At 39.8% G+C, this 16,289-nt stretch overlaps 1 protein-coding gene across 4 annotated transcripts; it reads right to left on the bottom strand.

Moving 5' to 3' along the window:
• Nucleotides 1–5,417: 5,417 nt before the first annotated feature.
• On the bottom strand, nt 5,418–15,574 carry LOC146374097 (von Willebrand factor A domain-containing protein 5A-like). Of its 4 annotated transcripts, none has more exons than XM_084949789.1 (21): nt 15,392–15,574; nt 14,752–14,799; nt 14,428–14,630; nt 14,116–14,338; nt 12,733–12,899; nt 12,535–12,649; nt 12,227–12,402; nt 12,034–12,122; nt 11,225–11,369; nt 10,901–10,980; nt 10,711–10,825; nt 10,440–10,598; nt 10,237–10,340; nt 9,895–10,103; nt 9,688–9,756; nt 8,643–8,681; nt 7,962–8,024; nt 7,549–7,611; nt 6,138–6,238; nt 5,844–5,967; nt 5,418–5,731 (listed from the first exon to the last, which is right to left on the bottom strand). In XM_084949789.1, the coding sequence occupies exons 2-21, from the start codon at nt 14,789–14,791 to the stop codon at nt 5,652–5,654; spliced, it is 2,364 nt and encodes a 787-aa protein (XP_084805915.1). In that variant the 5' UTR covers nt 14,792–14,799; nt 15,392–15,574; the 3' UTR covers nt 5,418–5,651. The 4 variants fall into 4 exon arrangements, with proteins under 4 accessions (XP_084805915.1, XP_084805911.1, XP_084805912.1 ...); XM_084949785.1 differs by having other exon boundaries at nt 6,138–6,301; nt 15,392–15,573; XM_084949786.1 differs by having other exon boundaries at nt 6,138–6,301; nt 8,643–8,678; nt 15,392–15,573.
• Between the last annotated feature and the right edge of the window lie 715 nt (nt 15,575–16,289).

Here is a 16,289-nt window from a genome sequence, read left to right as displayed (position 1 = left end):
AGGAGTTACAGATGAATAGAAGTGTGGTGGTAAAGCGTCAGGGCGTTGAAGAAGTTTGTTGAGAAGCGAAAAAAGGATCCTGGTGTTATCCTCATAAGAACTGATAGTGTCACGGCGGGGTGCGCCGGTGTGAGGAAAGAGGTAGACCCAGATGCAGACACGGTGGAGACAAAACGTAGTTTCAAAAATAAAGCGAGCCTTTATTGGCTGATTGCAGAAGAAAAAACAAGGAACTAGGGAAACTAAGGAGGCTATGAACACTGTTAACAAAAAGGCTGTGACACTCAGTGAAAAACTATGACAAACTGTGAACACTGAGTAAACTAGAAAACACAGAGAAACAATGGAGTAAACCTATGAAAACTGTGGTGAAGTTAACAGACGATCTGACACTGACTGAGTGGAACACACAGACTAAATACACATAAGGAATGATCAAAGGAAGTAGAATCACATGGGGAAAACAGCTGACAACAATTAACATAATGACAGGACACGTGAAACTAAACATAATAAACACAAAACTCTTTCAAAATAAAACAGGAAACATAAGGAGATCCAGACATGACTTGAACTTGATAAACAAAGAAAACTCAGACATGAAACATGGCAGAATGTAACTAGATAAACCGAAATGAAACTAGACTAAAAAGAATAACAAAACACCAAGAAACTCAGAATACTGGGTCACATGACCCAGGGCCATGACAGATAGTACCTGAGTAAAAGCTTTGTTTGGCCTGGATGATGGAATCTTTAGACGGGAATACATGACATTTATAGATTTCTGCATCAACAGTTGAAACCAGATTTCTTATTTCTACATTTTAGTCACTGAGCTTTGGCCTTCAATGCTTGGAGGTCAGAGGTAAACCATAGACCTGAACAAGCGAAGGAAACAGAGTGGGTTTTTACAGGAGCCAGAGAATCAAGGACTAGGGATGGGTACCGGTATCGGTTCTGACATAAACGGTAGTAACCAGACCGAAAAGCAGCACACATTTCGGTGCTTTATTTTTCCTGAGATTTCATACGCTTTGGATTCTAGCCGATCATTTTACCTTTCCAAGGATAGTAGGCAGGCCCAGGTACGTACGTTCTTTTAGAGCAGAGCTACACAGCAAAATCTCCAGTGTTAAATTAACACTAGAGAGTGTCTATATGGGTCCACACCTCTGAGTGTTAAATACAACACTGTTGAGTGTTAAATTAACACTTTTGACAGTGTTATATGTTTAAAAGTAACCTAGTCAGTTTTGAAGATTAACAATGGCTAACACTGAGCAGTGCTGATTTTCTAACACTGGAAAATAACTCAAAATGTTAGAAATATTCCAGTGTTAGAAAATCAGCACTGCTCAGTGTTAGCCATTGTTAATCTTCAAAACTGACTAGGTTACTTTTAAACATATAACACTGTCAAAAGTGTTAATTTAACACTCAACAGTGTTGTATTTAACACTCAGAGGTGTGGACCCATATAGACACTCTCTAGTGTTAATTTAACACTGGAGATTTTGCTGTGTACAGATAAAAAATGTCCAAGGCGAAGCGGTCAAAAGTCTGGCTCTACTTCACAGCAAAAGATGCAAACTCAGCAGCCTGCAACAAGTGCTTTAAGGTGATACTGTGATACTGTGCAAAGGAGGTAACTCCTCGAATCTGGTGAAACACCTGGCAACGCATAGCATTTTTTTTTTAAAAGCCGAGAAATGCACCATATTTAATAAGTTGCTGAAGACCGGGCACCAAGCACATCTACTGCGGGTGTGGTGCCTGTTATCGGATCTGGAGTTAGCAACATCCCCCAAGAACCCGAAGAGGAGAGTCCTGGCCCCTAGCCCTGCCAGTGTAGCAGAAATGATGACGGATGATGATGGCAGCAGCAGCCGTTCTTCTCTGCGTGAGTAGCTTAATGTTGTTCGTGTGTAATTTACATTGAGTAGGCTAACCACGTTATTAAATTAATACATGTAAGGTGAACTAGCAAACACCGTCGTAGTTATATGCGGCTGTCTTCTTGTTTGATGGCAGATACTCCCTTCACCCTGGCCAAAAAGGCTAAAATGACCAAAGAAAAAGTGGAAAACAGTTAAACATGAGAGGTTTTTGGACAAAGTTTGTATTTTTTCCATTGTTTAAGCACTGCTTCCAGCCAAGAGTGATACCATAAATCCCCTATAGCTGCAGAAAAGGCTAACATTGTTATCTTTATACAAAAAAACAGTTAAACATGAGAGGTTTTTGGACAAAGTTTGTGTTCTCCATTCTTTAAGCATCGGTTCGAGCACCGCTTAAGCACCGGCACCGTTTCAAAAGTACCGGTTTGGTACTGGTATCGGATAAAACCTAAACGATACCCATCCCTATCAAGGACATTGAGCAGCAGAATGATTAGAGGGAGTAAGACAGCAGATCAAGTCCAAGGTGTACTCTTTGGAGTGAGTAAGAAAGTCGATAAATTGTTTGAATTCCAAGTCTTCAAGACAGGAGGAAAAGTGAGCAGAAGGTAATTATTATCCATAGGAATATTGATATACAGTATAAGCAGAATACAGTAGCTATGATTGTGGCAATAAGTCCATTCAGTTCACATGCAAGGCACTCTAGGGAGCTAAAGGTATCAGTACTCACTGGCAGGACTTTCAAGTGCTGATGAAAAATAATCGCAAGACCACCCCCATGACCTGAGCAGTGAGGTTTAGAAAAGTAAATAATCCCCGGAGGAGTAGATTCATTTAGTCTGGAAAAGTCATCAGGTTGTTGCCAGGTGTCGGTTAAACAGAAAAAGTCAAACTTTCAGACAGTCAGATAGCAGGTCTTGGATGAGAGGTCCCTTATTTGTCAGTGAACTGTATATGGTGTTAAATAGGCCTATACTACTGTACTTTAATGTCGGTCATAAGGGTGGTACTTTAAGAGCCATATATTTTATGAGGTGATGCTCACTATGAAAAGTTTGAGAACCACTGATCTAGAGGCTGTATCAAGACTAATATGTTCTATCAGATGGTCTCTACATTGGTTAGAAATTCTTTATGGCTGATTAATAAGTGCAGACCAAGTGAACAAAGTGATACTGGAAGTTATTCACTGAATCAGCCAAAGGACAAAACTAAAATGTCCTAAAATAAAATTGGTTCCATTGGAGCATATGCTAGAAAATCTATAAGCATAAAGACATCTTGAAAAAGTTCAGAGTAAATATTTCAAGACTTTTTTGCTTTAGCTTTGATGATGATAGCTCATGAAAATCAGAAATCCATATTTGCCAGTTGTGATGCGTACCAAACCTGTGTGTTTGGAGATACATAATTTAAACAATTATTCACCACACATTTATTTAACTCAGCTTTTTAACTAAGCATTACTCTATTACCAATTGATTAAATTGTATATTCTAACTGAGGAAACTTAACTTTTATACTTCTTTAATTGGCGATTCTGTTCGGAGACGTGAAGTTAGAGACACCAGCAACCATGGTCAATTGTCTTCCAGGGGCCAGAGAAGGTGACATTGAAGAAAATTTAAAACTGCTGGCTAAGGGTAAACGTAAATTCAGTAAAATTATAATTCACATTGGCAGTAATGATAACCGGTTGCGTCAATTGGAGGTCACCAAAATGAATATTGAATCGGTGTGTAACTTTGGAAACAATATTGGAGTCTGTAGTTTTCACCAGTCCCCTCCCCAGTCAGACCAGGAGTGACATATTTAGCCGCATGTTCTCCTTGCTGGCTGTCTGAGTGGTGTCCAAAAAACGATGTGAGCTTCATAGATAATTGGGAAACTTTCCAGAGGAAACCCGGTCTTGTTAGGAGAGACAACATTCCTTAGATGGAGCAGCTCTCATTTCTAGAAATTTATTTCTAAATAAAATTTATTAAACACATATTAAAAACATGACTATCCAGAGTTGGGACCAAGAAGCAGACTTGCAGTCTTACATGCCTCTCTTCTCTCCTTCCAGCAAAACACCGACTTAAATGAGTCAAAACCCCGGAGTCATACTAACTATCAGAATCCTTGAAGCACAGGCCGAGTGCTATGAGATTGACTCTAAGATCACAACCTGATTAAAAACTGAATCTAACATAAACATTCTTGAGATTACGGGATGGCAAAAAATGTACTTTAAAACAAGATCTTCTTGTTTCATTGGGACAGTAAAGTCCCATAAGAAAGAATAGGCATACCTGTGTAAGAACAGGTATCACTGCTATGGAGTTTAATGTTTTACACGCAGACTCAGGGCTGCTAGTCTCCTCTCGGCATTTAAACATTGGTGATTTAGAAACTCACAGTTCAACAGCACAACACTGTGTTTCCTTTTTACATCAAACATTTCTTTCAGCCATCTGTTTTTATCAGTGGATACATGACTAACTTTTATTCAATAGCCACAAATTACACAAATCCAAGATTAAATATTTTATTTATCAAAGATATGTGATTACACATTCATACAAGGAGCTAAGCACAGTGTAAGAAAAACATTATAAAATAATAATAAATGTTTTATAAAAATCACATTCTCTGATGATCACATTACACGTGTCACATCTGTTTTTTGTTTTTTTCATTTTGGACTGAACATGGTAACGCCTGGACCTAAAATATCAGGGCTGATTTTTTTGTCCCTTCCAGGCCTGCAGCCCTCCGTTAAGAAACCATGTTCTGATCTCATTTCCACATTGATACAACCGTGATGAGTTTATTTTATTGTGCTTTCATTGAATCCGTTTGATCTTTATTTAAGGTCATTGGTTGGATACTTATCTGTAAAAAACAGAAACTCACTCGATCAAATTGTTAAGTGGTTGAGCAGGCTGATCCACAGCTGAGCCGAGCATCCCTGTACACCAGACCGTTACTTTGCTGGTTTAATTTTTCTTGATGGCTCACACCTGTTGCATAGTGAGTTTCAGTTTCTACCTTCTGGGCAAAGGTTCCTGGTTTCAAAATGTAAAACATGGAGGTTTAAAAATAGCTTTTTTGTAGCAGCCATTACTCAGATGAACAAGTTATAGTTTGTTTGTGGTTGTATTAAGAGTATGTGATGGATGGCTCATGACTGCAGAACAAATCTAGCTATGCATTCCCTCTGCTGGCCTTGATTTCACTCGCTGTGAGACATGGCTGATGATGAGGTCTCATTTGTTAGTGGAAATTATGTCCAGCTGTTTACTTACATGACATGAATTAAAGAATGAAAGATATGCATTGGAATAAGGAAGAATTTTGCTTCACTATGACTTTGAATTTAAGCTGCATATTTTCCTCAACCATGATTAAATAAAATGTGTTGAAAGACAGAACTGGCCAGGTGTGTTGGTCTTTTTAAATATTTTAAAATTCAATTATTTATTTTTTTCATGGTGACTCATTAGAAGGAATGATGGGTCCAAACTCATGTGTGTTTTTATTTGTTTAATATTTGATGCTTTCAAGCAAACAGCAACATTAAAGTTAGAATAGAAAAGCAATAATCTCTGGTCCTCTTACAAAGCTGACTTTGGACACATGCAGCATAAAATAAGGCACATTAGATAATAAAGTTGGACGATGCAAAGATTAATGTGGATGAAGTATGAAGTAAATCTGCTTCTGTGTATGAATCGTAAAGAAGTTGTTAGTTTAATAAAAACCTCAGAGGCCAAGGGCAGTTTTTTGCACACTGCAACCCAACAACATATTTCCAGCTTCCACACACTCTGTCACAGATGGTGCTGGAAAAAAAAGGAACACACAAAACAAAATAACCAGTTAGCATTAATCTTAACGACTGTAGCAACTCAGTATAGCCATCACAAACTGAATGCTTATTTTTGTGTTTACTACCTTTTTGCGCACTGAGCCATGATACAGCCTTTGCAGCCAGAAGCTCCCACTCGTCCTTTGCATCCATCTTGAAACCATGAAGCCAGATCAGAGCCAGAATGGTGGCCCACACTTCACTGCTGGCCTAGTGTATAGAATCAGAAGTCATGTAGTTAAATATTAAATTAAGTGAGGCAGCATGCAGATGTTCGTTAACATGAGTGTGTAATTTTGAAAATTCACTTTTGAAACCATTTTAATGAATATGTTACAAACACCCACTATTACTGTGTTATTATTTATTTAATAGCCCACCTTTTCAGGCTTTGACTTTTCCACCTCCTCGTTGGTCTTTCTCAGTGCAGCAGCCAGAGCTGGATCAAGCAGCCAGCAGCCAGACGCCTTCTGGAGGGAGACTAACAGCAGCAAAGGGTCTCTGAGTAGCTTCTTAACAGGTGTAAATTCTTCAGCCGGCAGTGCTAAAGGGGAAATTTAAATACAAGTACATTCATAAAGTTTTTATGCTGATCACTCTCCTTCTATTTAGTTAATAAAATCATCTTAATTGGGGGGAATTAACAGAGCAATATTTTAGAAAAAGAGTTTAGTTAATTAAGAAAATAGTTCCATTGATTCGGTTAGCATCCACATGTTGCAATCTTTTTTTCCTCACATACAAGGTGTTGAATAATCGAGCTCCACCTTATCTTAAAGACTTTATAGTATCGTATCAGCCGCTCTCTGAGTGAGCTGTACTTGTGTTTAACTCCTGTGGAACCAGCTCCCAGTTTGGATTTGGGTGACAGACACCGTCTGTACTTTTAAGACTATGTTAAAAACTAGGGGTGGGTTTTTATAATCGATTTATCGATTAAAATTGATTCTGGCTTGGATAACGTGAAATCGATTCATTAAAATCCTGAATCGATTTTTTAATATAAATTTATTTTGCCCGAAATGCCAGAATCTCTGGTGAAACCTCAAAATTTCAACAACCACCAAACAGCTAGGACAGTAAATGAGAGCAGGAACACGGATTCTGCACAAAGACGTAAACACACAGCGTGGACCCGCGGATCAGAATCAGTGAGATGTCGCCTTTCTCACCTGACGGCACGGACACGGTCGGGGCTGAAAGCCGACAGCTCGCTGATTCCGATGTTTCGGCGGGTCCGCGCTTTGTGTTTACGCCCTTTTTGTGCTGATTCTAAAGCTGTTAGTTTTATCTCTCTCCAAACAATATTGACCGAACCAGCAGCAAAAGAAGATCCAAACTAAGCTTCACAAAAACATCGTCATGAATTCCCTCTGACTTTTGCTGTTTTGCTTCCACCACACATCATGCACAGCTCTCTCTCTCTCTCGCTTCAAGAACAGTGGGAGTTTTTCCTTCCCACAGTCACCAAAGTGCTTGCTCATAGGGGGTCATATGATTGTTGGATTTCTCTCTTTTTTGTATTACTGTATACAAAAGGTATTTTATGAATTTCACCAGGTTCTGTACTAGGACCAATACTTCTTATGTCACACCTGTTTAGGCAGTATTATTAGAAAACACTGAACTCTTTTGCATTGCTTTGCAGATGACTCTCAACCCATGAAACCAGATGATACAAAACTAATTAAAACTACAGGAATGTCTTAAAGATATTAAGGTCTCGATGACTTTTGATGTCCAACTAAAGATAAACGTGTTTATCTAAAACAAAGAAGTCAAAACAGATACCTCTGTAACAGCAGATGCCTTGGAATTCTGGAGGGTTTCCATAATCCACCTCACAATCTGCTTCTTCAAAGGAAATTCAACACTGAGCACACACACTTGAAGTTGTAATCAAAATTAAAACATTTTCCTTCATTGCAGACTAAATGCAGTAGCATGCTTAACATTTAATTAAAACAAAATGTAAATGCTTCTTTATTAAAATTTTGAAAGTTAAAATTAATAGTAGAAAAATCGAAATTACACTTGGAAAAGAATCAAGTTCAAGTGTGTCCATTTAAAGCAAAGAAGTCACAACAAATACACAAACTAATTAAACTACAGGAATGACTTAAAGATATTAAGGTCTAGATGACTTTTGATGTCCAACTAAAGATAAACGTGTCTATCTAAAGCAAAGAAGTCAAAACAGATACCTCTGTAACAGTACGTGTCTTCGAATTCTAGAGGGTTTCCATAATCCACCTCACAACTCCTCACTGGAGGGGAGAGGGAGGAGAAACAGGGGGACAAGGGAGGGCGGGAACAACTGAGCTGTAGGTGCTTCTCTACACTGTGCAATATTTGCAATATTTGTTTTTTGTTTTTGTTTTGTCTTTTTTCTTATATTTGACTGTGCAATATACTCACTCAAATGAGCAATCCTATTTATCCATATTGTATATTCTGTATCTATATATGTGTATATGTGTATATATGGTGTATTTATGCTTATATCCTTACTCTCATTCCCCTTAATGTATCTGTAACATGCAACTTCTTTCGGTGCTTTGCTACTGGAAACTGAATTTCCCGGAGGAACCCACCCGAGGGATTAATAAAGTTTCATCTAATCTAATCTAATCTAACAATCTGCTTTTTCAAAGGAAATTCAACACTGAGCACACACACTTGAAGTTGTAATCAAAATTAATACATTTTTCCCCTCATTGCACACTGAATGTAGTAGCATGCTCAACACTTAACAAAATGTAAACCTCTGTTTATTAAAATTTTGAAAGTTAAAATTAATAGTAGAAAAATCGAAATTACACTTGGAAAAGAATCAGTACATATTCAAGTGTGTCCATTTAAAGCAAAGAAGTCAAAACAAATACCTTCAGAGTCATCCATTGCACAATAGTACTGTACACCTGCTTTTTCAAAGGAAATGCAACAGTGAGCACACACACTTATAATTCTACTCCCAATGAAAACACAAGTAAACATTTTTCTTTCATTGCATGCAAAATTTAGTAAAAGCTTAACTGATGTGGGATCTCATTTTACTTGTCTGATGAGAATTTGTCAGCATGAGCAAATCATCTGACGTTATATAACTCAGACTAACTCGGTCTGTGTCAGCAATCCCAAAACTAACTACCAGAAAACAAAAACCCACCCCAGACTGAAGAAGTCACTTGGATGAGTGATCAAACATTACTCCCACTGAAAATGCTTCATCCAGTGAACTTTACCGTATTTTCCACAATCTAACGCGCACTTAAAATCGTTTAATTTCTCACAAAAATCGGCAGTGTGCCTTATGTATGAATTCTGGTTGTGCTTACCGACCTTGAACTGATTTTACACGGCTCAAAAATCAGTCAAAAATGTCTTCGTGCGACATTGGTAACCTACAAAGCCGCACTGCTTGATGGATTGTCGGAGCATTACGGCTACTGTAGTCAGGAGCCTCGCGGAGTAATCTGGGTCCAAAACTCTGTCCGCTTAAGGTCCCAAAGTCAAATGAAGACTGCAGCATCACTGAGAGCTAAAAACTGCCTGAACGCTTTCATTCTTAATAAAATGATCAGCGTTGCTGCTTTTCCAGGTGTAACAATTAAGTTTAACACCCAGGCATCCATGAAAACAGAATTCATGAAATTTCTGAAAAAATTAAAACGTTTTTCCTCCCAGTCACCAAAGCGCTTGCTCATAGGGGTCGTATGATTGTCGAAGTTCTCTCATTTTGTTTGTATTATTGTATACAAAAGGCATTTAAAAAAGTGCATTGAAGTGGTTTGAGTCATATGTATTTAATAGTCTCCAATTTGTTCTTATAACTAATTATTCTTTTTCACACACACACACACAAACACACACCTGTGTTTGTAGAAGTACGCACACTGTGTTTGCAAAGGTAACAAACCTTGTACTCACCAGGTGAAAAACCGGAAATATCAGCTGTTAGACAGCAAGGGGTAGCAGCAAATCTCATTAGACCAGCCACTAATAAAATGAGATAAGATAAGATAAGATAAGATAAGATAAGATAAGATAAGATAAGATAAGATAAGATAAGATAAGATAAGATAAGATAAGAATGCCCCCATAACAATATGAAGTAGATAGGATTGCTCATTATACTTGGAATATCTCGGTGCAGAAGAGGTCCTTGAATCTCCTTGTTGTTGTCTTTATTGACAGCAATGAAAGCAGTGAAAGAACTGCTCACTCCTGATTGGACACTCAGCTGCACCACCTTCTTTTTTACTTCTTCTTTTTCCTCATTGTTTTCTGCTTCCATCTCTAGCAAGCAAATAAGAGTCCGAGCAGCTAACCTGTGGACTATTAAGCTACAGACAAGAGAAAATATTGGTATGGTGACATGGTCACAATGACCAATATTTTTTAGATCATACAGACATAAAAAGTAAACTTTTGTAAAGTAAATATGTAATTGTACCAGTGGATTAACAGCTCATTTACCCAGAGTTCTCTGCAGGTCTGAGACTGAAGTGCAGCTGGTTCTCAGAGGGATGACCTGCCAGGCTGTACTTCACCGTCACACAGCCCTCTGCTACCTCTGAGCTCTGACACAGAATTACAGTGTTAAACCAATTTCATTTTATTTCAAAACATGACAAGCATAAACACAGAGATTGTTCACTGTGAGAAGATGCTGTTCCTACCTGTCCAGTAAGCTGGGCATAAATCAGTGACCTTTTACCCTGGAAAATGGTTGTGATTGGTGGAGAGAGGACAGTGACAGTTGATCCCTTTGGTAAATCCCATGTAACAGAAACATCTTCCACAGCTGGCTGCAGAGCAAATCGCAGCGACTGCATCACCTGATGAGTATAAAAACCAAAATCATATCTTCCATCCAAATTAAAAATAAATAAAACAAACTAAAAACACAAATTTTTTTTTTACTGTAATTGTTATGAGTCATTGTCTTACTTTTGGTTGCATCCTGTCAGCCCCTGTGATGAACTGAGCGTGTCCTCCTCCTTCCTTGGCCATCCCATTGATGAGAGCAGAGCTAGCCCCTTCCCCAATCCCAAAAGAGAAACACCTGCAACACAACAGCTGTTTTTAAAACACACAGGCTTGGTACACAGCACATGTCATCATCTTTTTCTTGTTTTACCTGTGGGAGCCTGAATTGTTTTTCACTAGATCGATCACTTCTTTGGTGTTCCCCACCTCTCCATCAGTAAAGACAAACAGCTAGAGAGGAGAGTTTACACACAGTTTTTCGTCTACACGAGCTGAAACACAACTCTCTGATATGTAATCAAGTATGCAGTAGGAACCACTCAACAGATCAACTCATGTATAATTAGTAGATTATATGAGATATGTTACGACTGATACAGAGCTTGGTTCATGGTCAACTTACATGTTGGAGTAATGAATGAGAAAAAAGGAAGGACAAAAGGATGACATCAAGGTGTGTGTGTGTGTGTGTTACCTGTCTAGGCTGAGTGGGAATGCAGGGCTGGCTGTAAATATGTTTGAGCGACTCCAGGATTTCTGTTCCTCCGAGATCAGCCTCCATCTGCTCAACTTTCTTCAGGGCCTCCTCCATGGTCTTCTCACCATACTCTACACTCTTACTGCCATGAGAAACACACAAGTGAGATCAAACATAACCTGGAGTTTTGCAGAATCATCCAAAGGCAACATGTTGACTAACAGCAGGGAAGATATCTTATCACACATTTTGTCATGGTCCCCATGTCTGCCCGGCCGGCTCCACAAGGCCACATGTGTTTTTGTGTACATTCTCCTCTCTCCTCCCCGTCAGGGTGGAGCTCACTGCAGGCTCCCGCCCTTGGCACACAAACCTGCTTCTTGTCAGGCTCTAATTATGGGTTGGACTCTTAAGGCCAGGACGCAGACAGCCTCATCACTGGATGATTGTGCTAGACACGTCAGTGAACCTCAGCCTTGTATCTTTAAGCTCTGTGAACTTGCTGTGATCTCTGCGTAACCCCACTCTCTCCTGTGCACAGTTTCCCCGGACCTGTGACCAACCCGTTGTTTGAACCTTTGTAAAGAAGAGGAGCTAGCGTGTATGTGATTCCCTTCCCGGACTTCCCTTTTGGACCCAGGACCCCCACTATCACCTCACTGTATATATCTGCACCTGGTGACTTAAATAAACGTTGTTTCCACTGAACTCTGCTCTGCGCCTGAGTCCTACTACAACGCATGACACATTTACAGTAAAAAGTGACAGAAAAGTGATATCACTGAGATCATATGAATACAACTCACGGGAAGATGTGTTCATAACTGGACCCAAAACTGTAAATGTTGAAATAGCAGCCCATTGGTAAGCTCTTCAACAGGAGCAGCAGAGTATCCTGTAGGGAAGAGAGAAAAGATGGTGAGGCCACTGTGTGAGAGGAACAATTTTATGAAAGATTTGAGGAAATGTTTCACAACTATAACACCACATCATAAATACCTTGGCACTGCTGATCCGAGTTTCCTGCTGCTCAGTGTTATTTGTAGCACAGTCCATACTTCCAGATCGATCCACTAAGAACACAAACTCTCCACATGAAGCCGTTGAAGACATCACAGACTGGGGGAACTCAGGGTACAGACTCACCATCACCACTGGATCACCCATCAGAGAGCCTGAAACACATGAAAGGGACAGAAATATGTCAAGTTTACATTTTATAATAGCTCCAACACAATTAACTATTAGGTTGAAGAAGAACAATAATTTTTATTTGCAAACTAATGACTTCTCTCATTTGCTCTCACCCGGCTCAGCAGAGGCCTGTCCTGCCTCCACCACAGCAGTGGGCTGGTGGGCGTCTTTGTAATAAATCAGCAGTTCAACATCTCTGTCAAACTTGTGTCCTGCAGCCAGCTTGACCTGCACACCACAAACACATTCATATTTATTCATCAGTAAGAAGTAACAACCACACACAGCAGACACATCAGCACTCTACCTACCGTGGCCTGGGTTTGATCAGTGTTGAGGTACTGCAGAGGGTCCAGGGAACAGTTGGACTCTACTTGAGAGATTGGACGAGGAGAGGACACTCGGGCAGAAAAAGACAGACTGTAGGGCACCAGAGAGGCTGGAACAGAAGTCACCTGGACCCCTGCACCTTCACTACCTGCACACAGCATCAGGTAAAATATGCTGTAATTAATGAGGTATAATACAATCAAATAATTTAGGCTGTAAAGACTCTCTGGTTCACATGATAGTACAGATAAAATGAGGAAAATAAGCATTTTGCTCAGGAAAAACAAAACTACTTTACAGCTGTTTTAATTCAAAACAATGAAAAAGTGACAGAAAAGGAATAACTTGACTTTTATGACCTAAGGATGGTATAATGAACCATATCGGTATGATGAGGAAAACACAAACATCATTTTTTGCCTATTCCTTCTTCAGAAAAAACAAAAAATCTGTTAGGGTGATGTAAAATTTAATGTCAGCGAGAATTAAATAGTGTTAAGTATATAAACCTCTTTATGATCTAACTTTTGGAAAAAATAAGGGAAACTCCATATAAACACACTCAGTTAAAACCATTTACTGATATAAAATCATGACGAGAGGGAGAGTCTGTGTTTGCACACTGCATCAACCTACTTCCAAAAAAAAAATTATAATCTGACAAATGCAGTCCTGTCAAAACTAAACACACCAGTCCCAACAAGGTTTTATGAGATGTTTGTGCTGATACGTTGGGGTTGGTTTTCTCTGATTGTGACGCTATGCATTACGGTCAAATATCTCCAGTTTTGGGTTTGTTCGTCAGAAGGGCATCTTTCAAGAAGTCTTGTGATTGGTTCAGGTGCAACTTTGAAAACATGCTGCCAATGTCTTTTTGAGAAAAAAAGTTTTCTCCTGCAACCCCTAAAAAATAAGCCACACTTGCTCAGTCTTATTCTAATACCTTGAAATCTAACATTTGATATGCTAGCTGAGGCCTGTAGAGTCTGAGATACAGTTTTTGGGCTTTTTGTAATTTCTCTGAGGATGCACTAAAACTTTTCACTGGACTGGAACATTTCTTTTTCACAGCTTTTTATATTTGGCAATCACAATGTGATGAGAAGTGAATCCTTTTTCTTGCAGAAAATCAAGTTGAAACTTGACCTAATTATCTTCCAGATCTTTCTCACGGTATGTGTTTTCCTGTATGTGGCAACAGTTGCATATCTGGTTCTGTGTTCACACCTTACAGTAACTGGCAAAGTTGGAAGACGTTTTTTTTTTTTGTGTTCTGTCAGTGGTGTGAAGGTTGGAAGGTGGTTCAACACTTTCACTGATATAGTTGAAGCATTTCTGGTCCAAGTATTCTGAAGTTGTCCTACCCTGAGGTTGGTATCGAGGGTTGAGGACACCAGGCAGACAGAACCTCAGACCATCATCAGCCTGCACAGCCAGCTCAGTGACGTACTCCAACCTGATGGAGGCGCTCTCTCCTGGAGGCAGACTGCCCACACTCAGAGAGAATATATCTGGACTCTGATCACTCTCCTCCAATAGGAAGGCCTGCTGACCGGAGCTCAGAGCATCATCATACTCCTCACGAGCCTGAAACACAGGTGACACATGTCAATGACATTCACTGTGTTTATTTTGAAGCTCACTTATAATCAGGTTATATTTACTGTCCAGCTCACCTTCTGTTTCTCCTTCACCTCAGCTACAATTTGTGTCTGTCCAATCTGAGCGCTGAAATGACAGACAGCAGCATCTCCGGGCAGAGGGAAGACAAAAACAGCCTCTAATGGTTTGTCCTCCTTGTTCTCATAGTTCAGAGTGGAGACCACTGTAGCCACATGGTCCCTCACCTCCAGCTCCACCTCAACGCTCTTCAGAGGAACTGATAGAAAATAATATTAGAATAAATACAAACCATACATCAGGGTATTATTATGTGCCATTACAACAACAACAAAATCTACATTTGAAGTTGTTTTAATTAACTTCTTTTCCATCAGTACCTGGTTCCTTCTGAAGAGTTAGCAGACCACAGCAATCCATTATCTTACCTGTAAAAGAAGAACACTTAATACTGAAACTATACATTTTACACTTTACAAATACGGAACATTCAAAACATATAGCTGCAGTCAGAGATAACGGGTATGTCGACCGTGGGAATAAATGTTCTCCGTTAACTACTTTCTTTTTTAGGCTCTGTGCCTAAAAAAAACATCCATGAAATAAAGGAATCACTGTAAACATGGCGCTTCTGGTCGATTTTTAACCGAAATTCGTAACACAAATTGCTCCTGACCGATTTATGTTTTGAGTACAAGTTGCTTTGGTGATGTAAGCAGCTAAAAGGAGAGTCACTGTCGGGAACAGCTCGCTGACGCATTAATCAGGGTTTTTTGTACAGGCCTCGGGTTTTGTTGCAGTCTTGTTTATTATTATAACCAGCCAAGCGTCCCTCTGACCGTGACTTTCACTTTCACATTAAACATGCAGTCTGTTGTATAACTTTGTGGACTTTCTCTACTGCATGACTGTATACACACATAAACAGTGCGGAACGTCTGTGTGACAGCACCCACATGACAGCGATAAGCTTTCAGGTTTTCCTGTCAGTCGAGCTGCTTAAATAACGGACAGACTTACCTCAAAGAATGTACTGATGTTTCCGGTACAGTTTTACTGCAGCCCCCTCCTCTAAATACGTGAAGAATGGTGTTAAAACACGTAATGTTTTCGATAACAACACTGACCTAACTGAAACAAGACTGCCACCGGGTATGCTCGATTTTCTTGTACGAGAGCACCCAGTGGCGTAGTGATGTGTCGGTCGCGAACGAAACGGTTCTTAGAGCCGATTCTTTGAAGTGAACGACGCGAGCCGGGTCCTTATTGGGAGTCCTGTTTTTTTTTTTTCCTTCTCTCACCCTCTCTCTGGCACTTTTTTCCACTTCCCTCCGCATGCGACCCTTGTGCTTTGCGCTGGGAAGAGGGGGGAGGGGCGGCAAAAGCACAGGAGAGAATATGTCTGTGAAGGTTCTCAGTCATCCAGGTCATTGTAGTCAAAGGAGCTTGCAAAGAAAAGCGTCTGGACTCCTTTAAGTTGCTTGAAGACGTTTCACCTCTCATCCCAGAAGCTTCTTCAATTCTAAGGTCAAATGGCGGAGAGTCCCAGATTTAAACCCAGTGGGAGTTTCCCTCTTTGGGGGGATACAGTGGGAGTGTCCCTCTTTGGGGGGATACTCCCACTGGGTTTAAATCTGGGACTCTCCGCCATTTGACCTTAGAACTGAAGAAGCTTCTCGGATGAGAGGTGAGACGTCTTCAAGCAACTTAAAGAAGTTCAGACGCTTTTCTTTGCAAGCTCCTTTGACCACAGGAGAGAAAGAGAGCCAGGGACAACAACGTCACATTAGAAAGGTATAGTGATCATCCACAACTATTTTCAATTGCAGACGATAAAGGATTCAGAAAGTTTATTCATGCAGGCCTATATGACAGAGAATGTGCATCTTCTTTTTGTTTTCATATTTTAATTTATATT

This window comes from Perissodus microlepis, chromosome 14, assembly GCF_051167445.1.
Source record: "Perissodus microlepis isolate ML-2025 ecotype Zambia chromosome 14, ASM5116744v1, whole genome shotgun sequence".
NCBI classification, from domain to species: Eukaryota; Metazoa; Chordata; class Actinopteri; order Cichliformes; family Cichlidae; genus Perissodus; species Perissodus microlepis.
This window is presented reverse-complemented; position numbering and strand designations above follow the sequence as displayed.